This window comes from Rhinolophus sinicus, chromosome 14, assembly GCF_057876585.1.
Source record: "Rhinolophus sinicus isolate RSI-liver-muscle chromosome 14, RSI-T2T, whole genome shotgun sequence".
In the NCBI taxonomy this organism is placed as follows: Eukaryota; Metazoa; Chordata; class Mammalia; order Chiroptera; family Rhinolophidae; genus Rhinolophus; species Rhinolophus sinicus.
This window is the reverse complement of record NC_142514.1, coordinates 111,696,500-111,723,383: the sequence shown is the minus strand read 5'-3', so window position 1 is coordinate 111,723,383 and position 26,884 is coordinate 111,696,500. Positions and strand designations below refer to the sequence as shown.

The 26,884-nt window shown below is 34.3% G+C and overlaps 1 protein-coding gene and 1 pseudogene across 4 annotated transcripts in view; one reads left to right on the top strand and one right to left on the bottom strand.

Annotated features, from left to right (window-relative positions):
- ATM (ATM serine/threonine kinase) overlaps positions 1-26,884 on the bottom strand; it is a 119,208-nt gene that overhangs the window by 29,581 nt on the left and 62,743 nt on the right. For all 4 annotated transcript variants that reach the window (XM_074335523.2, XM_074335525.2, XM_074335524.2 and 1 more), the window contains 19 exons: positions 26,399-26,486; positions 24,151-24,306; positions 19,703-19,790; positions 17,660-17,748; positions 17,465-17,567; positions 16,731-16,879; positions 14,305-14,409; positions 12,930-13,049; positions 10,290-10,524; positions 9,604-9,771; positions 8,389-8,502; positions 7,458-7,678; positions 6,815-7,026; positions 5,742-5,851; positions 5,219-5,377; positions 4,612-4,750; positions 3,514-3,596; positions 2,260-2,400; positions 1,371-1,487 (listed from right to left, as the gene is read on the bottom strand). In XM_074335523.2, coding sequence (XP_074191624.2) covers positions 1,371-1,487; positions 2,260-2,400; positions 3,514-3,596; positions 4,612-4,750; positions 5,219-5,377; positions 5,742-5,851; positions 6,815-7,026; positions 7,458-7,678; positions 8,389-8,502; positions 9,604-9,771; positions 10,290-10,524; positions 12,930-13,049; positions 14,305-14,409; positions 16,731-16,879; positions 17,465-17,567; positions 17,660-17,748; positions 19,703-19,790; positions 24,151-24,306; positions 26,399-26,486 — 2,597 coding nt within the window. The remainder of the gene's footprint in view (positions 1-1,370; positions 1,488-2,259; positions 2,401-3,513; positions 3,597-4,611; positions 4,751-5,218; positions 5,378-5,741; positions 5,852-6,814; positions 7,027-7,457; positions 7,679-8,388; positions 8,503-9,603; positions 9,772-10,289; positions 10,525-12,929; positions 13,050-14,304; positions 14,410-16,730; positions 16,880-17,464; positions 17,568-17,659; positions 17,749-19,702; positions 19,791-24,150; positions 24,307-26,398; positions 26,487-26,884) is intronic.
- Positions 15,142-16,010, top strand: LOC141572189 (large ribosomal subunit protein eL30 pseudogene; annotated as a pseudogene).

Here is a 26,884-nt window from a genome sequence, read left to right as displayed (position 1 = left end):
TAAGCAGTTAACTTGCTAGAGAAAATAAATACTATTGGTCTGTACCATTTTGCAGGTATTAGAAACAGATATGGGACTACCCTGAGTCTCTGAAAGATTGCTGCTCTATGACACAGTGAATTATCCATACACTTTCTTAATTTGTTTATATCTTCATAGAAACATGAACAATGAATAAACAGGTAAGCCTTGTTATAGCAGTGATAGAAGAATAAATGGCAAACATGAGATTTAGTAATGAAACCAAAGAGGATGCACCTATGGAAAACGGACCCTTCAAAATGAGGGTTTCCTGTTATTTTTAAAAATGTAAACATGCTAAATGAGCATTAAATGTCAGGGCCAAAGATGACTAACTGATAGAATAATGTGACTTGAGAACTGTCTTCTCAGGCAAATTGCTGAAGGAAATGCAAATTGGTACATTCCTCCATTACTACCAAATTGATTATAGGCGCACTTATCCTCTGCACCTTAGGGAAATCTACCTCACAAACTGACCTACATATACAGGAAATGTTATATGTTCAAGGTTATTCAGTGCAGCATAGCATTCTTTGCAATAGCAAAAGACTACCAACGACCCAAATGCCCACTTTATACAATAGGACTTTTATAACAACCACGCATGTACACAAAATGCAGCTTTTAAAAAATGAGAAAGATCTCTGTAACATATTGCTGAGTTAAGATATGTATGTTGTCTTTTCTCTAAGAAAGGGGGGAATAAGGAAATATATTCTATTTGTATAATGCCGGAAACAAATGACAATGGTACCTACAGGGGTGGGGGGGATGAGGTTGATAGGAATAAGTGTCAGAGAAGGCTTCTCTTTTCATACCTTTTCCTATTGTTGGATTTTTGAACCATGCAAACTTATTACCTAGTAAAAACTAACAAATTTAAAATTTTAAAAGCCTATTTTATGTGCTATTGTGTTCACTGAATCAGTATTTTCTTCTTAATGCTTTTCTTCTTAAGAGTACTTTTATACAGGAAATAAGCCAAATAGTCAAAGACCACAATACTTTAGTTGATTGCAAAAAACCCCTAACTGCAATTAACATTATGAATACGTTAAAAAAATATATATATGGCTAAATCAGTGGTTGACAATGTATGGTATTTGGACCAAACCCAGCCTCAGACTGTTTTTTTAATAGCCCGTGAGCTGAGAATGGTTTTTCGGGTTAAAAGGGTTTCAAAGAACAACAAAAAAAAAGATTATGCGACAGAGACCTTATGTGGTCCACAAAGTCTCAAATGTTTACTATCTGGTCCTTCACAGAAAACATCTGCTGACTGCTGGTCTGAATAATGTCATCTTTGGTATGTTCTTGGTGAAACAGCAGAAGTATAAACTAGTTACCTTATATGTGCAGATAGTCAGTTTCCTCTTCCTGGTCTCAGTGTTTCTCTGCAGTAATGTATTGCACATCTGGAAAACCTGCTGCATGACAGCATCTTGTCTCAGGTCATCGCGGCCCTTCAGAATAATTAAATCAGGAATAACTAAGTACAGTTCATCTTCATTATAAAATCACACAGTCATCTGAGGACTGCAAAAGGGCATTCAGAAATCAATGTGAATTGAGCATCTGTGTTCCTCTCAACGGGTCTCTTAAATAATTAAGTCTTAAGGGTATTCTTTCATTTAGCATAAGTAGGCAGGCAGAACAATTTAGAAAAAAGAAGTTTCCCCTAGCTGCTTTTGTAGTTAGACGACCTGGAACTCTTCCTCCACCTGAGGGCACACTGCAAAATACTTGGGCAGGGCAGCACTGTTATCTCTGCACAACTCCCAGGCAAGGCCCAAAGAGTCTCCCAACAGAGAAGGGAGGAATGCTCTCCCTTTTTGGCACATTTAATAGCACTTAGCATTGTGCCAGACTCAGGATATTGAAGCAAGAGCCTTCAACTTGCACTATTAAAGAAAATAAGCAATAAGCACCAAAATATCTTTTCCATAACGAGCGAGCTGATTATTAACCCATCATGTTCATACATTTTAAAAGTAAGCAGTCTTCTTTTACTTCAATCGTCATAGTGATGGTCTTTCAGAGACATAAAATATGGAGAAAAGCATTCTGCTTTTAGAAAATAATGTATTTCTATTCTCTCAGTTTTCCTCACTTGTAATTATTCAGAATAAAAACAAAGACCCACATAAAGAAGGGAGAAACTATCAACTACAGTTTTTCTTTTGACATTTTTTTCATTAACCCTCTAAGAACCACACCATAGAAGGGAAGTCTCACCTTGACAAGCTGTCTCCTTTCCTTGCCATCAGAGCCCAAACAATCAATTATTTTCGGCAAATTTACACCTCCTGCTAAACGAAATTCTGCTTTAAATGACTGAATAGTCACCAAATTTCCATATTCCCCTGTGGGATCCACCTAATAAAAAGTATAAATATGATAATAGGTCAGATACACTATTTGCATTTAAAGGAAAATGAATTATGATTAACAATTTTAATATTAAAGAGAGGAATGAATAACAATGTGGCTGGTTAAAAACTAGAGCTATAACTTTAATTTTCTGTTTAAATGAAAGACAACATTTGACACTGGAAAGGTTTAAGAAAGTGACATAGATAATACAATGTACTTCCCTAAATATCTCTTAATAAAAGCAGGGTATACAAAATTAGAATAGTGTCACTGAAAAACCAGGGTTCAGGTCTTAACACTGACTTATACTGTTAAATCATCTGAAAAAATAGTAAACTCCTCCCAAAAACACATTAAAATAAATTTTAGAAAAGTGTGGAGAATAGTCTTCTAGGTTGTAACTTCTAAATATGGCATTTTCAGGAAATATTCAGCTAAATAACATTGCTGGTATAGCTAGAAAGATACTAGTTCATCCGCATAATACAGCTGTATTTCAAATCAACTACAGACACTAAGCACTAAACTGCAAACTCAAAGGAGAGACTTAACAATGTAGTTAAAAACCATCATTTTCTAAACTATAATCTTTATTATTACATATATCACTGCTCAGAGGGTATTTCTAGCAATAAAAGATCACTGTAACATAGCTGAAAGTATCATGTATATTAGTCTATCAAATACTGTAATACATACTACATTAGTTAATACTGTTATACGTCACAGTGAATACATTCTAATGCATACAGAATTTAAAAAAACCAATACAGAATAATTAGGATCTTTCTTGCCAAGTGGAAAATCAATCTTGGCATTTGCACAGAGAATCTTTCTTTTTTTTGGCCAATGAAAGTAAGTCAACAGACCTTCTTCCTAAGTTAGATGGGAGGTATAAAACTGAAGGCAAAAGAAAAGAAAGCAGGAGAGGCCTTTAAGTATTCTAAGGCTTGGGCAAAGTGAATCTAATAAAGAAAAAAACTATAGATTGAAACAAATGAAACTGATTATTTTACCAATTTTAACCTATAAAAAAGGCTATTTCAAATGATTTAACCTAGTAAAGAGGAATTTCATTTAATAATAAACATTTTAAAACGGTTAATGGTAAATTACCTTAATTTCCATAGTAGGGACAATCACATCTTCTAAATTCTTAAGTTTAGTAATTGGTTGGTCTGCTGGAATAGTTATGCCTTCTGTATTTAAAATAAAGAGGTTTCAGTGACAACTACAAATTAAGGAATAGCACTGAAGGTAAAACACAATATAGCAGATGCCACAGACCCAACCTATGGCTCATCTGTGGTTCAGGCCCTGATTAGAAATGAGGCCCAGGGGCGAGGGACACAACGTAGCTTAGGGTCAAAGCATTGCTATGGTTAACATGGCTTACAAACGCTTTTGCAGGTTACCTGGAACTGATAACTAGACCACATCCACCTGAAGGGACAGGCTGAGCTTCTTAAGATAATTACGTAACAGTTTACATAGTACATAGATAATAATCTCCTGCCATATTACTATTAAATGTGAATAAAGGACAATCTTTTTCGTTTGCTTAGAGAAACAATGAGAAGTCTCATTCTTATTTTAAAGTAATAAGAAATTAAATGTGAAGGTATGATTCTGAGCAGGAAAAGGAGCATAATTCATTACTAAAGTATGGGGAGAGATATACTTAGAAGTGTATGCATATAACCAAATACTACAGCTTGTGATTATATGAACAGACACAGCAAGAAGAGTGATGGATTACATGCAAGGCATTCTAACACTTATGCAGGAAATGGTAAGCCCTTTTCATTATTAAGTCCTAGGGCACAATGAGTAACCAACATCATTTTAAAAAACCTTTGACCCTGAAAACTCTCAATTATTCAGTTATTTTAAAGGACTTGCCTCTATGCAATTCTTTGCAACAAGTATCTGCAACAGAAGGTTACCCAGAGGAATCAAATAATTAATTCAGTGCAGTCTTCTATCATCAGTTCCACCAAAAGATATTAAGTGAAAAAGTGGGGGGTGTTGAAGCTATTAGATAAAAACTAAGTTTTGGATCATATGTGAATTGTAATCATCAGGACCCTCAGATCTATAATTACAGTATTGTTTGTGATTTTAAACATATTCACATATTAAGCTCTATAATTAATATACCCCTACAGAAAATAACATAGCAAGAAAGGAACACTCATTCTTTCAAACACATACTTCTCACAGACTTCCACTGAGTGGCATCAAGGTTTGCTAATATAATATAAGCATCACAAAGTGCCTCAACACTTCTGACCATCTGAGGTCTCCTACTTTTGATAGTACGTATTATTTTGTTTGCAGCCTCAGTTCGATCCTATTAATAAAGAACAAACAAAAAAAATATGTTAGAAAAAAAACAATATGTTAGAAAATACCCAACACTTCAACTTTTCAGTTATAGTTAACAAAAGGAAAAAAGTTTATGCACACATGAAGACAATGAAGAACTATTATCCCTCAGATCCAAACAAAACAGAAACCTTATGAATGAAATACATGAAAGGTATAATAATCCTAAGAGTAAATGACTTGGGTGCCTTTTGAAATCTATTTCTTCTCTGCTCATTGCTGTAAGGGAAAAAAAGTGAAATATTATTGGTACTTCCTATATTTTGAGAAATATTCAGGAATTTTGAACCAATTTTAGGGCGTAACAAAGGATTTACAAACTGAATATAGTCACAACACACATTCTTAGAATCCCTGAGACTTAAAATAATATTTTGGGAAAATATGAATACACAGTTCAAAAAGTTAACGTATGTTCATTCAATCCAAATACCTCATCAAGTTGAGAATTTTGTTTAGGTGCATTTTTAGTTATTCGACTCCTTCTTGCTGCCTCTGGTTTGGTCAAAAATTCATCTTTGTTTGCATTTGCTAAGGCCAGTATAATAAACAAAGTATGATGAGGGTGATCTGTTGAAATTCTAGAGATGAGCTGGCAGAAAACAAAGAACTATTAGTTTTATGCAAACAAACAAAAAAGTAGAAAATTCACAATGCTTTTCATTTTGCTTAACATTAAGATATGAGCTACTATACTAAATACTGGAATGGGTGGAGTGTGTGTATGTGTGTGAGGTACATGAGGAATGAAGAGAGAGAAATCGAGAAACTGTACAGTGAGAGGAGACAAAAGGAAATCTTTATTCTTGTCCCTGCATAGCATAATAAATATGACTGAATAAAACTTTTTTGTATTTCCATTTCTTAGGATGGAACAGTAGTACATATACTTCATACAGTGTATAATTATATAAAAGAAAAGCAATTGCTGTGTTTTGATTTTCAGGTTTACTTACATTATTGAGGACTTCATGAAATCCTAGACCTCCCATCATCTTGGTCCCCATTCTAGCAGCCAACTGGTACATAAGAGGCAAAAATTTGTATGATGGAATCTTTATTCCATCTTCCTACGATTAAAAAATTACAAAATTAAGAAAATCTATTTCATATAGTTTCACATCTGAGTAAATAAATTATTCTAAGATAATGCACTTCAACTAGTAAAATCATCTAGTGGTTGTTAATAAAACTTCACTAACTACATTTTTTCCCATATCATTTATATTATCTGGAAGTTTTTCTGATAAGTGCTCCAAATTGATTTATCAGTAAGTCATAGTATTTGATCCTAAATTAAATTGTATTCACAACGGGAATACTTGGCATTACTTATATTCCAGTGAATCCAAGGGGACAAATGTGGGTCTGAGGACTATGGTAATCCTGACTCCTGAGAAGTCAGTGTGTAATAAAATGGAGTAACTAGGTATTATACCCTATATGCCAAAAGTAACAGGATTTAATGTGCACTAGTAGCAGAAACTGGTTGTATCTAGTATGAGTCTTATCATTCTTTTCATCCAGAAGAAACATTTTACTTTTAAGCTTCAAACTGATTGTCTGTATATATATTGTTAACATAACTTTAATATTAGGTGTCATCAATAAAATCTAAGATTTTTAAATAAAAACTTATGAAATATTGCTGCCTTGATATTTTCTTAAAAAATATATATTTTCCATTTACAAAAGTAATTCACTGTGAAAAATCCCAGAAAAGCATAAAGCAGGGGGGAAAAAACCCACTTGTGATATCATTTTTAATTGCTTTCCAAATCCTCCAATCGAGCAGCATTCTGGATACTTTCCTGTGTTAATTGCAGAGAAATAGGAAAAGACTGACCTAATTCTCTTCATCACCACATAAACCTGCATCATTAGAGCTAATTAAGTACCTAGGTGTACTTGAACGTATGAGCACTGAACCAAGTGCTAGGATACAAAAGAGCATACATAATCCATAACACTAGGGGCTATGTCTAAGCTTTTAAATCACAGGGAAGAATACTGGGTTGAAAAAGACGACTTGCCTTCATCATTTCATTGACTTCAGGAACTCCAGAATTTTCAAGCCAGAGGGAACAAAGACGAAATATCCACGTATCATGTCCTTCTCCACTTAATAAGCAATTGATGTAATTTTCAACTGCTTTACATAGGAAACGTTTACGATCCTCTTTCAGTGCCTGTAGTGCACATTCATCCAGTTCCAGTTCTCGCTGAACCTTCACTGTGTATCTTGCATTGGATAATTAAAGAAAAACATAAAAGCCATCAAATTTTATAAAACTACAAAATCATACATGATATACAACATCAATGAAAAATCAGGTATCCATCCCAGAAGAAAAAGCAAAATTCTAAGGATTATAAAGGGAACAAACTTACTTTTTGTCTTAAAGTTTGTGCAATTCAAAAGTTAACCTAGGCCACCAAAGACTAAGTTGACACTACTGAAGGTACTTAGTTAACATCTATTTCAACACTTATCTCTTTTCAAGTCTGACACCAACAGAAAAACAAAAAGCAAAACAAAAAGCTAACATCCATATATTCTACAATGAGCTTACATAATGAGCATAAATGAATTCATGCTCTGGTTCTGTATATCTGTATATATACAGTCACTGCGTATCTGTTTATCTGGTCACTTGTAGACACCTAGTTACCTGTTGTGGGTCTGAATTTTATGTTCCTTAAGAAGGCCTATTTCCTCTTTGGCTCTTTTCAGGAGAGCTTGTTTGTTTTCAAATTCTGATGATTTCATGTAGTTTTCAATTCTCTGGTACTGAGTATCTGAGAACCGTGCTAAAGAGAGAAATGCCTTCATTTTTCCATTTCTGAGCTCATCATTGCTTTCTCCATTGTAATTTCCAGCAACTTCCACTGCCTTCAAGACAACACAGTTCATTTATATTATATTTACAGATACTAAATGCACCTAAAGAATCACTCGGGTCAAAGAAATACCCACAGTGAAGTTTAACTTATTTATGTATCAGCTAAATTATATGAAGTACAGTATTGTATTGACTTTTCAAAACAACTTTGATAGTGATAGCTAATATATGTGACGAACAACGCAAAAACAAAGGGCTCTATAAAATTTAAAGACAATCATATTATGCTTTTCACACTACACTTATTTAGTGAGATAACTATTTCCAAACTTAGTTAAACTAAAGGAATAAGAGGGAGAAACAGGACAGTGGAAAGGGGCTAGAGTAGTGAAGTCCTAATCCTACTTGTAGGGTGGTTGAGCTAGAAATGAGCAGTAAAGGCTGACTTGCACATTCCTTAAGACCAGCAGCTAGTTACATAAACAGAGAAATTATCAGAAACAACTTGTTGAAAGATTAGCTGGTAGTGGGGGGTAGAGCAAAGACACATGTGGGTTTACTTTTAGAATATGCTCCTTTTATTTTTTTGTAACATTCTGTTCCATTCTGTCCTAAAGATTACATAGAGCCGCAACAGTAATAATATATGGAGAAGTAAAATCATACTTTTGTTTGTTTTTGAAATAAATTTGGCCTTGATGAAAAAAATCAAGTGTATTCATGCTAAACAACTATCTTAAGGGTTGCTAGAAATTCTTACCTTTTCTAGATAGGTCTGCATGATGACTGTCGGATTTTCTAAGCAAGTTTCTGCCAACCAGTTACCACAAACCCTCAGACATTCTGTGTATATAAGTTTTAGGTTGGGATCAGTCTGCACAGAAAAGCAAAATCTTAAAATGTAATTCATTATCATAAATATACAAAAATATCTTCCATGTAGGGGAAAAAAGCAGGGGAAAAGTGTTTTTCTTTATCTGTTTTCACCATACAACTATTTCGATAATCCAGTATGTGTGAATAAGTTCATGAAATAATCATCCTCTACTGTTTACTATTAATGCTACTATTGGAGTAACTCACAATTATTGAGTACATGTATATGTCAGGCACTTCCTAAGGGCTTTATGTATATTAACTCATTTAATCCTCATAAGAACCATATGAAATGAGTACTGTTGCCCTGAATTTGCAGAGCAGGAACTAAAACCATAGTACAGAGGTCAGGCCACTCCAGGCAGCCTCACTCCAGGGCCCATATTGTTAAGCAACATTTAAACATCAGATCATACTGGCTCCCAGTGATCTGGTATAATGATGAATTCTCTAATAATGAAGTCATAAAAGTGCCCAATACTAAAAAAGTACAGTAAGTTGATATTCACTAATCAGGTGTATGTCAGAAGGACACCACTGTGACCAAACCTTTCAACACTTCGTGATTCTTACAAATGCCTCTACTTTGTCCACTGTATGTTGGAGATAAAGCTGTAGAAGCAACCAAGTTTTCAGTAACTAATAGGTAATGTTAGATAAAATATAATACATTATGTTTTCAAAGTATTTGGACTGACAACCTAATTACTCCAACTTGCTTTTTATAAAACTTTTGTTCTCTCACACATTTCCTCTTCCTTTTTTTATTTCAAATTTATAGCAGCTTCTGGTATTTCATGTTTGTTTCTCACATATCCTTCTTGCATTTGATAGAAAATTAAAAAGAAAGGCTTAGCATTGGAATAAATCAAATCTACCACAAGATTGACTGAAAGAATTGTTGCAAATAGGAAAAATGAATATTTTCTAATCTTCTTTTACAAATATTAATTTTTCAGACTCCTTTTTATAATTTCTTGTTCATGGATCAGTAATTTCAAGGCTTTAACAAAATTGTGGATTTATTAAAACTTTTTAAAATCACAGTGATTTTTTTATAACAGCAAAATACTAATTCAGCCAATAAAAAAAGGTGAACCTCTGAATAAATGGCATCCAACTTCTTGATCATTTGCTTGAGAATACTCAGGGCAAGACTCTGCTCCTTTTTTGCCCAGAATACTTGTGCTTCCTCCAGCTGCCACTCAGAGACTCCACAACTAGTTGAACTGTACTGCTTAATTTGAAATATTGCCCTTTCAGGGAGCTGAAATGAAAATGATATATGTGAATAGCTTTTACTATTACTGCTACTATTAATAATAATGAAAGCAGTAACTACCATTCATTGAGGACTTGACTATTTGTCAGAACTGTCTTAAGTACATCTCTACGTGCCTTCCCCAGCCCCCACATCTGCTTGTCTGTTTTTCTCATATATACATACATACGTATACGGTATAGATATATATATGTATGTATGTCTATATGCACGTGTGTGTATGCACACAGTATATAAAAATCACTGAACTGTTATCAATGTAAGTTAGGTATCTTCTCATTTTATAAACAGGAAATTGAGGCTTAGAGAAGGTAACTGCCTTGTCTAAAGCTCAAACTCAGGTCTAATTCTAAAATGGGAAACTTTAAACAATTACACTATACAATATTTTAATAGCAATCTCTGTCCTTCAAAGACATTGGTTTTTTACTTGTGCTTTCTATTTTCTAGGTAATAAAAGGAAAGGTCAAGAGGTGAGGTGATACAATTTTAAATCCTATTACCTGAGTGTTCTTGAAAGTTCGGGCTAGTATGGAGAGCTCTACAAGGTGCTTGGTGAGAATGTCCTTAAAACATTCTCTTTGGGAGTTCACCGTTTCCTTTTCCATCAAGATCTCCAAAATAACTGTACGTAGAGCCATGATAGGCTCCTGAAAACTAAAATCACTGTCTTTGAGAAGCTGGGAGTGTTTCCGCCACTTAATATATACTTCAGAGAGTTGCTTATCTGTAATTGATCTGAAAGCATGAAAACAAAATCATTGAATTCACATAAACAAGAGAAATGAAATAAAATAATTGCTATTACACAGGTTCTGAATTTAAGATATATTACTAAGGAGTTTGTACAGTAACAGGACTGGAATTTCTAAATAATCCAAAATAAGGGCCAAAGTATAGAAAACTACAAATGGTCAGACCTCTGAGTGTCCAGCAGAGAGGCCACAGATGATGAACACTTTTAAAAATTTTCTTAAAAATACTCTATGACCTCACAAAGAACAGTCTCCTGAAATGAGAACCCATTTATCAGGCCTGTCACACTGAATGCCTACACCTCTAGTCCTGCTTCAATGCTCCCTTGTAGTAAAAAAGGACACGTCAGCAAGGAAATGAAGTCAACTCATTAATTACCTACTGCACCTGCCAGGCACAGGGAATGAGTCTATGCATAACTGCACTGTTAAATAAATCACAATCCAGTGAAAGAAATGCTGGCATCTGACATGGGTTTCAGATACCAACATTATTTATTAAAAGAAGAGAAAATGCATATTGTGCAATTAGTTAATTTGCTTCCCAGATGTTTAAACTAAAGAAATACTATCCAATCCTTCAGGACTACTGTATTGAGAGAAATCAAGATGAAGGAGGGAGACTAAGACGATGACAAGGTGCTGACTGGGAAATGAAAGCTCTTTAGTTGCTTGATAAAGAAGGAAACAATGACACATATTCGTAGGAACTAATAATTCCTCCCAAAATGATCCTAGAGCAGCAGGTATCAAATGTTTTAATCTAAGGCACCCCTTTATGCTCTTACAAATTATTGAAGCCCCCAAAGAGCTTCTGTTTACTAGATTATATGTACTGATATTTACCACATTAGAAACTGCGAAAAATCGAATGTATTCTATTTTACAATAACAATAAAGCTACTATATATCCTAAATAACATTAAAAAAAAAATAACCATACTTCCCAAAACAAAATTTAGTGAGAAGAATGACACTGTTTTGCAAATCTCTGAAGTCAGGCTTAATGTAGTTGAATTTTCATCTTTGCTTCTGCATTTGGTTTGTTGTGACACGATGTTATGGTTGAAGTACATGAAAAAAACCTACCCTTGTACAGATATGTAGTTGGAAAAGGGAGGGATGTGTAAATACTCTTTTCAGATTGTGGATATTTTCTCTGCTACCTCACGAAAACTTCACTGTACCTCATGAGACAGAGCAAAACAAGGAAATAACGTCTTGCTATATGAGTATCATAAGTATAGTTTTGATTCATGGACCCCCTGCACAGGTCTGGGGGACCTCCAGACTCTCCATATCACACTATCAGAACTGCTGTCTTAGAACATAAGTATTTGTTCACCAGCTCATCAAACCTTCCCTCTGCCTCTCTTTCTTATAATTCCCTGCCACAAATAGAGCCAGTATTACTCGTTAGGGGTTTCTTAAGGAATTCTCTTCTCTCTTTAGTTGAAGACATCTTTCATTCCAAGGAAAAGCTTCTGGATTTGTGGCAGTAAGAACTACCAATATACTTATCAATGAAAGCAGAAAACAGTTTTTTTCTTTTATTCTTCAGTTAAGATACAGCCACATCAATGGCTGTATCTTTGGCTATGCAACTTCGGAAAAAAAGCGTAGTATTTTCTGACTCTAAAATTCCCTTCTCCCTTCTACTTAACAAAGCATATTCCAAACTTTGTCTTAGCATACCCTCTTTCCTTCCTCTTATAATAGTGACTTAGAATGGCAGGGCTAAAAGGTGCCCTAGAGGTCATCAAATATACATTAGGAAAGTGAGGCCCATAGAGATAGAGTGACTTTCTCAGGGTCACATAATCCAAACTTATAGCCACAGCAACCTGAATAACTGTTTTACCTAATTTTCCAATATTTCTGGATCACTTCCTTCTCACCATTGTAAGAGGTAATCTCCCTTAAACACCTACTCCAAATTCACTAAACCACTGAACATTTACCAAGAATCAGTCACCAGGAAAAAGCACTGGGATACAACAATAAACAAGAGAATGGGCCTCACTTTTAGGGAGCTTCTAGTATAGCTCGGCAGAGTACATATAAAATGCCAATACAGTGCTGACACAGAACAGAGTATCGAGTACTATGGCAAAAACATGAGGAAACACAATTTTATCTGGGATAGAAAAGGGAAAAAGTAGTAAGGGGGAAAGCACGATAAAGCTAATTTTTAAAACTTGAATTTTTGCAATAAATACTTTTGAAAATGTTTATTTTAATAAGATCACAGTTCACTAGGCTAGTCAACTCTAATCTTGATAAAAGGAAAGAAACAAACCTACTGTCGGTCTCTTTTGATTTTGTCAAGTCACTACCGGTAACAGAAAGGCTGCAATTGAGGATTACAAAGTCATATGAATTACATACCTTGAGAAAAGTTCCCCAATGTTTTCGAGCTCTCCAATGGCCTGTAATCTGCTAAGTGTGGGATAGAGTGAATACACAGATTCAAGGCTACCCTTACATAACTCCTCCACTTCTTTTACTCTAGTGGCAAAAAAACACAAGACACGATGAAAACTAAGAAGAGGTTTTGAGGAAGGTAAAAGTTCAAATCTGTTGTTAAAAAGTTCTCATCATACACTTTGATTTTGATCTAATAATGCTAGTATTTGCAAGCACTAGCATAATGCAGTGAAAACGAAGTCAGCCTTGGAATCGCAGACCTAAATCTTAATCCCAGTTCTGCCATTATGTCTGTATACTGCTGGCACACCGCTGGTTTCCTCTGAACCTAAGCTTTTACTTGCAGAATGATTTTGAAGATTATAGAATACACATAAAAAGAACCTAGCAAAATGGCTAGAACATAGGAAGCACTTGAATGGTAGCAAATGTTATTTCTGTAATAAAATACAGGATTGATTAAGTCACTAACTACTGTTAGACAAAAAACATGTTACATTTGTTTAACCTGTTATAGGTAAGTACTTTCTGGTGCATTATCTCATTTATACCTCATAATAAGCCTGTAAGTATTGCCCATTAGTCACCACTTTATAAAAAGAACACTAACGCTAAGAGAGGTAAATTCCTTACAACTACTAGAGGAGACAAGATTAAGACTCTCAGTGTAGTGGTCCAGGAAGAAAACAGGGGTGGGAATAAACATGGCTTACTTGAGGGTACAACATAAAGAATTGACCTGGGGTCCCAAAGGGAACATTTTTTTTTAAAGAAAGAATATATTTGAACCACATTAGCAGACACTGTATTAATATATATATATATATATATATATATATATATATATATTATCAAACATTTATATATATATAATCAAACATTTATCAAACATATATATATATGTTTGATAAATGTGCATTAAGAAAATTCTCTAACATATAACATTAACAAAGAACAGTTTTTGAAGATAATGGAAAACAATTGTTAAGATAGGCACACCCACCAATCTTATAAAAACATGCTTGCAGAAGACAAAACTCATCTCAGCACTCATTTCTCAGATGTGCAAAAGCTATGAAACTGTTAATCACTGGATGGATATTGCCTCCCCTTTTGATATTGTTTGAGTTTCAACACATACTGATGTGAATTATTTATTACACAGGGACATTTTTTGAGAGCAGAGTGGGAATGCCAAGGAAACAACCTGACCATCACCACCAAGTTCTTATTCCCTTACCAGTGCAAATCCTTACATTGAAATCATTTGTCAAGTTTCAGAAAAAAAAGCCATAATGTTAAATGTTAAAGTACAATAACTTTCTTTTTATAATACCTGGCATATTTGAGACTTTCATAAAATGTAGAGAATTCTCGGTCTCTTAGAGACTGCAAAGCATTGTACAATGATTCGTGGTAACTGGTTCCTTCTATTCCTTTGCTGTGAGATAATTTTAAAAATAAAAGGAAAAAACGTGATTAAAAACGAAGAATCCTAAGACATGTAATCCTAAGACATAAGTAATTTTACCAAAGATAAAAATTTAAAACTGAAATTCAAATTTCTCCACTTAAAAAAATGCATTTCTAGAAATTTTGGTAAGAAATACAAAGAATTTGGTCATTTAAATGCTTCAAGTGGAAAACAATAATTTCTCACACATTGTGCCTAGTTCTAAATATGCTATCTTCTCATTTATTCAATAAAAACCTAGTATGTACCAGACACTAGGCACAGGGTTCTAGATGCAGGAGATCCATTAGTGGGCAAGTCAGATCAGATCCCAAATTCTCATGGAGTTTATATTCTGGTTTGGAGAAGATGGGCAATAAATAAGGAAAATATCAGATAGTGACAAAGGGACATGCAGAGAATTAAAATAGGGAAACAAAACTGAATGACTGGGTAGCTACTTTAGAATGGGTGGTCAGGAAAAGTCTCTCTGAGATGTGATGTTATTAAACTAGATAGAATCTGAATGATAAGAAGCCACACAGGAGAACAAAGAAGATACATGTAAGGACTTTAAGTAGAAATAGATTGGCCTGATGAAAAAACATAGAGAAGGCCTATGTGGCTGAAATAGAGTAGGCAAAGGGAAGAATAGCATATAGTGATTTACAGAAGCAAGGAGGAACAAGCTCACAGAGTAAAATGTTTTAAAAATATGAAAGCATATGTCTAAATTTTATAGAAATCTAACAGTTTGAAATTTGAAAGACACTACAATCAATGAAAAATATTTTTTCTATGAAGGCAGTTAAACATTTAACTAATATGATTTAATTTTTTGATGTCCAAATCAAAAGACTTATTAACATAAATATTAAATCTTTTATTAATTAGGTATTTGGCTTTTCATTCAGAAACCATGGTGATCTTACATACAGGTCATAAACATTATCTTCTTGTGTTAGTGATTTAGCAGTATTTTTTTATAAAAGAAAATATTTCATAAATAAAGATAAGCAGTCTTTTGTGTACCAGCCAGCCAATGAAAGTGCTGGCTGGCCTTTGCTCATTCCCTGGCCATCTTGGTGGCTGCTTTTGGTTGGGGGCCATCCCGCACCTAAGGCAGGAAGATGGTGGCCACAAAGAAGATAAAAAGTCACTGGAGTCGATCAACGCTAGGCTCCAACTTGTAATGAAAGGTGGGAAGTACCTGCTGGGATACAAGCAGACTCTGAAAATGATCAGACAAGGCAAAGCAAAACTGGTCATCCTCTCCAATAACTTCCCAGCCTTGAGGAAATCTAAAATAGAGTACTATATCATGTTGGCCAGGACTGGTGTCCATCACTACAGTGACAATCATATTGAATTGGGCACAGCGTGTGGAAAATACTACAGTGTATGCACACTGGCTATGACTGATCCAGGCGGTTCTGATATCATTAGAAGCATGCCAGAACAAACTGGTGAAAAGTAAATCATGCAAATTTTTTCTTTAATAAAATTGGCCAGAGTTTGTTTAAAAAAAAAAAAGTGGGGCCAGCCCGGTGGCTCAGGTGGTTGGAGCGCAGTGCTCCTAACACCTAGGTTGCCAGTTCAATTCCCATATGGGCCAGTGAGCTGCGCCCTCTACAGCTAAGATTATGAACAACAGCTCTCCCTGGAGCTAGGCTGCCATGAGCAGCCGGAGGTTGGCATGAGCTGCCGTGAGCTGCCATGGGCTAGCCATGGGAGGCCGGCAGCCAGCGTTAGCAGCTGGCAGCCGGCGAGAGTTGCCGTGAGCTGCAGTGAGTGGCCAATCGATGACCAACTACCTCAGCCGGAGGCAGTACAAGGCTCATAATACCAGCATGGGCCAGGGAGCTGTGTCCTACACAACTAGACTAAAAAACAATGGCTTGAACCCGAGTGTGTGGGGGGGAGGGAGGCGGAAGAATGGGGGGGAAAAAGTGCTATCTGACTGACTAAAATGTGGCAGGGAGTAGGGAGGGAAATGTCTGTATTTTTTTTGAATTTATAGCCAATAAGTGAGAAGATTCTTATGAAAAAATACATTTTATATTTCTATTTTCAACTATATTTTGGGGTTGGGGGTGGAGTTGCCCTTACGGAAGAAGAGAGTGAAATTCAAGCCTAGGTACATTAACTGCTTATTGCTGGCTTATTTTAGCATTTAGGCATATCTATAGCTTCCAGGATCTAAAAAACATAAAAACTCACTCTTGTTATGTTTGTTCTTAGAGCAAGACAAAAACAGTGTATTGTCTAGAACTAGAGAAATGGCGATAAAAACATTTCAGAGTTCGTACTTGACAGAAATGCAGTCGTCCCATTGCATATTTCTCCATGCTGCTTGGTAATGAAGTTCCTGTAGTTCAGCACACCACTCTTTATTTTCATGATCTAATCCTTTTAAATAAACAGAAAGAATATGGCAGAGTCCCAAATTCTGCAAGGCCTGAGCAGTTAAAAAAAAAAAAAAAAAAAAAAAAAAAGTTAAGTAATACAGAAAAGTAGAGGAAAAAAACACACAAAAAACCCAAACATGAAAAGTAATGTTAAAAAATTTTAACAGTGCACAATATATCACTTAAAATTCCAAAATATTGGTTACCATGTTCCACCAAAAACGCAAAAGATTCTAACATCTGATGGAAGAATGGCTAAGGACTATTAGCCAGTCACAGAAATGATAGCTTCTGGGACCAACTCTAATGTAAACTATGATAAATAATTTATATGAGATATTCTAGGTGAAGGATATAATTCACTACTTGGTACATTATACACAGTCAAGAAATGTCTTCTATTTTGAGCTAATAAGACTATGATCAATAAATCTATACTGTCTTTTAATCAGTGACCTGCCCAATTTACCTGTGTAGGCCCTTGAGTTTTTTATTTTCAGCTCAATGTTGGAAAAACAGGTAATTTTCAGTCTTATCTCTAAAGTTGATCTGGCTGTATAAATATTCCACTGACATAGTGAAATAATCTTAGCATTATATTTATAGTGCTTTACCAAAGTAGAAAAAAAAAATACCTGAATTATTCCTGCCTGGCAGGTTGATGAAGAGATTGCTGTCTCAAGGTCATATGTTACAAGGGCTTTCCCCCACATTGCTTCATGTTCATATGTTCTTAGTCTACAAAGATTTCAAAATACCTTTGAGTTCTACATGCATGTAACTTCGTCACAAACAGAATTACTATACCATTACCTAGAAAAATGCATTACCTAGTAAGGGGTTGTAACATTTTCCCTCCACCACAGCCATACAGACTATCTGGCTCCCCTATACTTCTGTAGATTTCTAAGAGCAGGTCCTAAAAACAAGGAAACAACAAAATTGAAGAGGAAAAATATCACTTTATGAATTTAGCAAATTGGAAATTATATCATTACCAACATGTAACTCTCAACACTAAATGTTATGTTAGAAAAGTAAAATATAATGATATTGAAATATATACTAAAGATTTGGACTAGCAACACACTAAACTGATCCCAGAAAACAGAATGACTATGTACACTGCTTGAGAAGAATTGCTCACAAATTCATGAATTAGATAAGAAATAAATCCCAACCTACCAGGCTTTTAAAACATGCAAAAATAATCATAAAAACAAAAACAAACAATCCTGTCAACAGCTAAAACTGGGGAAAATGACATTCTGAAGCAAGGTCTGACTCTTAAAAAATGCATGTGGTAAAAACAAAGGTAATCAGTTTTTCTTTGGAAGAAAACTCAAAATTACATTGTTATAATTGATAAATATGATATGAATAAAGAAGTGGCTTGATGATTCACATCTTTGTTGTAAAATTTACAAAGGAAAAATTAATTCTAAGTAAAATAAATCTCAGTAAAATAAAAATAGAAAAAAACTAGAAAATTTAAAAAGTAATTTAACTGCCTTCATGGTGCTTGCTCTAGAGAATATTTCCTAAACACAAATTCATTGATAATGGCATAATTCTATAATTGTAATTAAACTGTTTCTATTCATAAACATGAAATCAAGCCCTTGGTGTTGGAATATTCAGTACCTAAGCCTAACACAGTGTCTGGTACACAGAAAATACTCCAAAAACTCAGTAAAAGAGAAGAAGACTATAAAGAAGGGAAAAAACGAAAAGAGAAAAATCAGGAGAATGGAATAAAAAAGTAGATAGAGTATATTTCAAGCAAGGCATGGTTAATGGTGTTAAGTTTAATGAAACAATAAGGTAGATGTTGAATGAAAGGTGACCACCAGACTTAGAAACATGAAGTTTATGGGTGACATTACGAAGTGCTACTTATTAAGTAGAGAGTGGAAGGAGGGGAAATGGAGATCGCACATATAGGTACCCTCTTTCACAAAGTTTGGCTGTGAAGGGAAGGAAGAAAAACGGGTGACACTTAAAAAAAGAGAGAACACAGGGAAAAGGGAAATGATTTTGTATTAGTTTGAAGGGGAACATTTTTAATAGAGAAAGTCTGAAAATGTCTGAGTATATTGAGAGGGAGCACAGCACAATAAAAAATAAATTATCTGAGAAAGTTGATGAAAAATAAAGCACAAGAAGGATTAGTCTTAGACAAAAAGAGAAACTCTACTTTAACAAGAAAATAGGTTACAATGGGAGCAGATGCAGGGAGATTTCTGTTTGATAGTAGGTAGGACTTCCTATCTACCTATGTCCCGTTTTCTCCAAGTAGTAGGAGGCAAGCTGAAAGCAAAAGCAGAGAAGATCAGAGGTTTAGGCAAAGTGGAGAAGTTGAGAATGTCATTTTAGAAGAATGAGTTGACCGAAGAAATTCAGAAAGAATGGGCCAATTTAAGAGTGGATATTAAGAAATTAATAGAAGAAGCCGTCTGCCTGCCTTGAGATGTGACATACAATAAACAAGTAAATGAATAAATATTTAATTAGAAATGTTAAGTGCTATAAGGAAAATGAACAGGGTACTGTGGTAGAAAATGCATGGTATGAATTCAACCTATAAGATAAGGTGGTTTTACTTCCATCTTTCAGATAAAGGAACTCAAGGTTGGAAAGGTTAAGTGATTTGCACAACAAGATTATAAAGTTTTGTGGTAGAATGATGATTAGAACTCAAATCTCTCTACTTCAAGGCCTAAGCTTCAAACCATGAATTTAAGTATATGACACTCATTCTTATAAGTTCAGTTTGAACATCAAATGACATCTATATGACCTCTATAACAAAATAATACAAAGTGTAAAATAAATATTATCACAAATAAAATAATAGGGCCTATAATATTTACCTGTAAACTTATTCCAGTTTCTTCTTTACTTTTTTCACTCAAACTAGAAATAGTTGTACTTTGGCTTCCTTCTTCAAATGTAAGATTTCTGTTTGTCACAGAGCACATTTTTTAATGAGAATATACTATTTTGATGCTTGTTAATACATATACTATATACCATGGAAAAACTAACAAAGGTCACAAATAAAGCATAGTGAACCATTTATCCTTTAAAACATAATACCATTTAGGTCTAGAATGGAAAAGAAATTTGTGAATATTAATTCTTTCAATGAGAATTACATTTTAATAACAATCTCATATACAGGAAGGCTATATGTCAATATATTCTTATTTATATAAACAAGCCTGTTTAAAAATAAGAGCAGCTGATCTGATTAAGTTCCTAAATGTTCTGCCAGTGGTTTTATCTAAAGCTCAACTTCATTAATAAGCACAGGCATACAAATCAAGACCACACTGAGACACCACTTAACACCTCATAAATTGGCAAAAATTAATAAGTCTGATCACATTAAGTGTTGAGAAAGAAGTGGATCAGTAAGATCCACTTATATCCAAGATTATAATACTAGTAAGTGACAGTAAGGATTAGAACTCAGACTTGTTACTCTAAGGCCTTAGCTTTAAACCATACATTTATACATCCAACATCCAGTCCTGTAAGTAATTTCAATTCTAAAATCATGACAACTATACAGTGTCTATGACAATAATAATCCAATGTATAATATAAATACTATCACAAGTGATAGTGCCTGTATTATTTACCTATAAACTTACTCTAGTTTTTTCTTTACTTTTTTCACCCAAACTAGAAATACTGTGTTTCCCCAAAAATAAGACCTAGCCAGACAATCAGCTCTAATGCATCCTTTGGAGCAAAAATTAATGTAAGACCTGGTCTTATTTTACTATAATATAAGACCCGGTCTTATCTAATATAAGACCGGGTCTTATATTAATTTTTGCTCCAAAATATGCATTAGAGCTGACTGTCCGGCTACGTCTTATATTCGAGGAAACACAGTAGTTGTACTCTGGCTCCCTTCTTCAAATGTAAGGTTTACTACTGATCCACATTTCTGAGAAGGATGCAAATTGGTATAATCACTTGAAAACACTCTCTGGCACTATCTTATAAGGTTGAAAATTTGCATATCCTATATCCTAGCAATTCTACACTTAGCTATGTATCATGAACAGGGGAATGGGTAAATTAATTGTGGCATATTCTCCCACTGGCACATCAGATGGCAGTGACAAATTAATGAACTACAGGCAACATATAACATAGATAAATCTAACAAAAAATAAGTTGTAGAAAAGCTCACATATAATTTCTTATAAAGCTCAAAAATAAGGAAAACTACACTATATTTTTGGGTTCATATTTACATAACAATATCATCCAAATGAATGATAAACACAAAACTTTAGATAACATTTACCTCTTGGGAGCACAGAGGAATGGAACAGAGACCACTGACTGACATAATGGTACTGACACCATTCTATTTTGCTTTATAATCTTATATGTAGATATTATACCTCTTTTCCTTATTAGCAAGTCATACAGGAAAAAATTAGCTTTTAGAGGAGAAATTCAGAAAGTAAGAAAAACAGTATTAGAGACCACTTTGTTAAGTCTAAGGCTATCATTCATTCAGGCAACAAACATATTTGACAGGATTTCTGTCAGGAACACTAAAATAACTGAGGTTAGTCAACTAACAATACCAGATGTCTAAATCCTGTTTGAAGGAGTTTTCACTTTTTTTCTAAGAAAATATGAACCCTAACTTTGAAATCTCATACTTCCTCAGGAGCACGGTAACAAATAGAACTTTATATATGTATTTTTGAATACATAGTATGGAGGCATTTTGCTATTAAATAACTTGAATAGGAAACTTAAGAGAGCAATTCATTTCTTTGACCTGATAGTGTTTATAAGCTGTTGATCTCTATTTTCCTTACAATTATACTTTTCCCGATCACTTTAGATTTATAAAGTCTCAGTTTACCTGAGCCACTGAAGAAAACAAGCATTCCCCACCCTCTATACATCTCATATCTTTGTTTGCCCTCCCTTCCCCATCAGGCACCTGAAAAACAAAAATTAAAACTACACTGTCAAAGCAAACAGCAAGCCCTACTTAATCATCAAGCACTTTTCTTAAAGTCAACCAAAATAAAATCTACGCACTTCTGTTTGTTAAACAATCAATTTTGCAAAAATTTGCCACATTCTATATAATTACCTACCCTCAAATTAAAGGTGCTTGTACTTTTATATTCACAGAAGAGCTCAGTTATACAATCCAGATTAGTAAGAAACACTAATTCTATGGAACCAAGATAGTAAGCAAATTCAGATTATAATTACTACTACCAAGTATGCAGGCCCTGATTCAAATTTTTAAGACTCTAAGAATAGGCAATAATAAATTTCTTATTCATTCCCTACTTAAAGGACAACACACGAGGTGTAATCAAACAATACAGTGAATGTTTAAATTAAAAAAATTTATTACAGTGAAAGACACATTGCCATTAATTCCCCCTCAAAATATTCGCCCTTGCTTCAAACACACTGCTTGCATCGTTCTTGCTACTTTCTGAAGCAGTTCTGGAAGTCCTCTTGGGTGAATGTCTTTAGTTGTGCTGTCGTGGCTGTCTCGATGTCTTGAATCATTTGACTTTGGGGAAGAGCCAGAAGTTGCATGGTGCCAGATCCAGTGAATAAGGTGGAAGAAGACACACCGTAATGTTTTTATTTGACAGAAATTGTCGTACAGGAAGTGGTGTGTGACACAGAACATTGTCATGATGGAGAATGATTTACATCACACTTTAAAACACACCTTCTCTCAACCATAGCTCATACCCGACTGACTGCACCGAACAAGTTGAAACTTGTCACATACTGTTACTGAGGTTCGACATGCTGCTTTTGCATTAGATGGTACTCAGCAGCAGCATTTACTATAATTTGTGATCACAATGGAAAGGCTCTGTGTCACATATCACTTCTGGTACGGCAATTTCTGTCAAATAAAAACATTATGGTGTGTCCTCATCCACCTTATTCATCGGATCTGGCACCATGAGAGTTCTGACTCTTTCCCAAAGTCAAAATGACCATGAAAGGTAAACATTTTGAATCGATTCAGAACACTGAGGCAGCCAAGACAGCGTAACTGAAACACTCATGAAAGAGGACTTCCAGAACTGCTTCAGAAAGTAGCAAGAACTATGGGATAAATGTGTTCCAAGTGGGGGGGAGTATTTTGAGGGGGATTACTAGTAAAGTGTCTTTTACTATAATAATTTTTTTAAATGTAAACATTCACCATATTTATTGGTCACACCTTGGTATTTGTCTTCATAGGCAGTCTACAGTGATTTGTGAACATATCAATTACATATTATATACATGATCTACATAGTGTAGATTTTTAACTGTTGAAAAGCAGAAATTAAATACTAAACCAGAGAGTTAAGAAATCAGTCCAAGTATACTAAGTTAATTATGTTTGGACTAGGATCTAAATTCAGGTTCCTGGCTTTCTACAGTCTAAAAACTGTACTGCTTCCAGATTCATGACAATCCAAAGCAGAAATTACAAGTAGCAGCAAGCTGAGAAATATATCAATGTAATAAATATCTGCTATTCCAATATTGTAATATAAGTGATTTTGTAGTGGGAAAGTGAGGCTAAGTAGAAAAATAAACAGTAGGCTATTTCAAATGAATAAAAATTTGAGGAGGGAAGTTGGGATTACAAACTGTATTTTTTACTCTTGAACTTTCTTGGTTGTTTTTGTTTTGCACTATTATCTAGGATTACATTTATTAGATTGTTATGAAAGTTTTAACTCAGAGGAAAAGCAAATTAAAGAACTTGAAATACAGGTACATAAACACAATAATGAAAGTGATTTAGTCACAGAAAGAATCAGTTACATTATGTTACAGTAAACAAGTAAAATGGATCTAGCCTAAGCTGAGGGAGTAGTGGTAAACTTAATTAAACCAAAATCAGGGAATCATTCAACCATTTGGAAAATATTTATTGTTCACTTATATTAAATTTATGTTCACTTATATTAATTGCTAGTTGCTATATACAGAAATGTAGGGAAATATATATATATATATATATGGAAACATATATTGGAATATAGGGAAAAATAAGTGTCTCTGTCCCCAAGTAGCTCCCTACCTGTATAATTTTTACAATTTTTAAGTAATAAACATCTCTACTTCAGAGCAGAATTAAGTATTTCTTTTTAAAAAGCTATCCGTGTTCTTTAAAAGATAGAAAAGTTCTATCCAAACTATCTTTTAAATGGGGGAATAAGAACAAATCTTTAATATATACCTTTATTGAAACAATACCAACATGAATTTTAAAAACCAAACTTCTAAATTCCATTACCTTTTCTCTTGATCATCCACGTTTTTCTTATCTGCGTAGATTTCTGCATAGAGCAACGCTGTAAAGTGAGCAGCACAAGACTGAGCTACCTTGGCAACTTCTAGATAATTCAACTCTAGCCAGAAAGCATCATCAAACACTGTTCCTGAAGAAGATCTAAAGAAAAATTTTAAACGAAGTTATGTCCACTTCTTTAACTTCAATATTAAAGGCAAAGTATGCTGATATAGAATATAATGGTAGCAAGTGCTACTTAAAAGAAAATTACATTCAAATAACCAAAACCCACATTTCCCAATATATAAAGCTGTCCCTTGGTATCTGCGAGGGACTGGTTCCAGAACCCCAAGCAGATACCAAAATCTGCAGATGCTCAAGTACCTAATCTAAAACGGCACAGTATTTGCGTTTAAACTATGCACAACCTCCCACATACTTTAAATCATCTCTAGATTACTTAAAATACCTAATATAAATGCTATGTATATAAAATGTTTATTTTAATATAAGACTGGGTATAATATAATACCCAGTATAATATAATACCCAGTATAAAATATAATATAATATAATATAATATAATATAATATAATATAATATAATACTGGGTCTTATATTAGTTTTTGCTCCAAAAGACGCATTAGAGCTGATTGTCTGGCTAGGTCTTATTTTCAGGGAAACATGGTATGATATAGTCAAATCTTAATTGTAGCTATTCTGAGGAACCTGAAGTTCAGAGAGAGCACAAAGCTTCTAAGAATCAGACTTGGACTTAAACTCAGGTCCTTTTATCCTTTATTCTATGTCTCATTCATATTCTCTCAAGGAATCTTCTTCAGTCTTATTTAGAATTAAAATTGAGTTATTAAGAACTTTTATCTTCTTCAAGGCCTACCAATGTCAACACCATTCTACCTCAATGATAAATCTAAAATGAATGATTCAAAGGTGAAACTGCCTATGAACACCAAGAAAAGATGCTTCCAGCTATAGTTGAAGCTTCTTATGGGCTTTCTCAGAAGAGGATTTATTACAAAACAATAAGGTGAGTCACTAACTTTCTAACTAGAAACAAAGACATTGAAAGGCCTAGAAGTTTTTTCTAGAAATAGAGTAGAATGATATGACGATACAGAGGAATTAATTTTTAAGATGTAAATGCATTTAGGTAAAACGGTTTTTAATTTTCCCCCTACCCCTTCCTCCCATTCTTTATCAACTATTGCCACCACCACCACACACACTCATGAGACATCAATTCCTACCCACTTAAGGTATCGGCCTACTACGTTATTTCTTCAAAGTTCTGCTCAACTCTGGAGCAGTACAGATCAGTCAGACCACCCACTCTAGCAATTCCTGCATTCACTGTTAAAAATCTCATGAGAAACAATAGGAACAAAGATACTATATACTGTAAAGCAATTTATCAGCATCAAGAAAATAAACACTGCCATAGCACGATATTATTTCACACGCACAGAACCACAGATTTTGAGAACCATGATCCACAGTAAAGTGATAAAGATTATGACTGGGACTTTAAACAAATGTGATTAGTCAGGAGGGCCTATGAGAGGAGCCAGGGCTTATGAGAGGAGTTCTTACACTCTATGTCATCACAAGAACCCTCCAGGAAGGGCTCTATGCTTACAATAAAGCTTTACGGTTGTAACTGCCCGTCCCCTCAACTTCCGTTTCTCCCTCTGTAAGTACTTCTCCATCTTGGCAGCTATGCAATGTGTGCACTGGGTTGCAACCCTTTCTTTTTCCCAAATAAATCTTTTGGTGATGAAAGTCAATATTGTTTTTCAGTTGACAAAAGAAACTTATATCTTATAATAAAGGTACATAAATGAGACTTTTACATAACTGTGGTTACTTCTATGAGCTAAAAGAGAAAAGTTAAAATAGAAGTAATGCAACTAAAAGTAACCAGAAAAATAACTTACTCCTTTCCTATGCCTTTCTAGACTAAAAAAATTAAACCCTCAAAAGGTTGCATGATTTAGCAAAGATAACACTGCTACAGATAGGACTAGAATTCAGAATTCCTGACACTTATTTCACCAAAGTACTACCCTGGATTATTACAACATGGATTATTACAAGGAGATATAAGAATCACACAAATTAAATACAGCACGTTGCTGCCTTATCACCTCAAATATCATGTTAAAATTCAGCCAACAATAGCAAGTTACACTTCCAAATCCCCAAACTCAAGAAGAAATATTCATTATATTACCTCTTTTGTCTCCTCATGTAGTCCACAACAGCAAGCATTGTTCTTTGTGATTTTTTATCCAAACGACATCGGGAAACGTGCTCTGACTCTGACAAACAAAAAAAGATATTTCCTCTCAGTCCCAGGCAGACTTGTTTAAACTCTTTCTTCCTTTTGTTTGTGTGTCTGTCTCCCTCTACACTATAAAAAGGTCATGGTGGACAGTACCTAGCACAAAAATAATTCTTAATAAATATAAATTGATGAATAGAATTTAATGGCATTTCTTTTTATTTTAAAAGACACTATTATGCTTAATAAAACTGAGACATTAGTTACAATTTATGTTTTATTTCTGAAGGGGACTAATTCATTGAGTCAATAAATATTGATCTATGATTTTTATGTACTAGATACAGTATACATCCATAAATAAGCCAGACTATTTCTGACCACCTAGAACTCACTGACTAGCCTAACACTCTTAATACAGTGTGATAAGTGCTA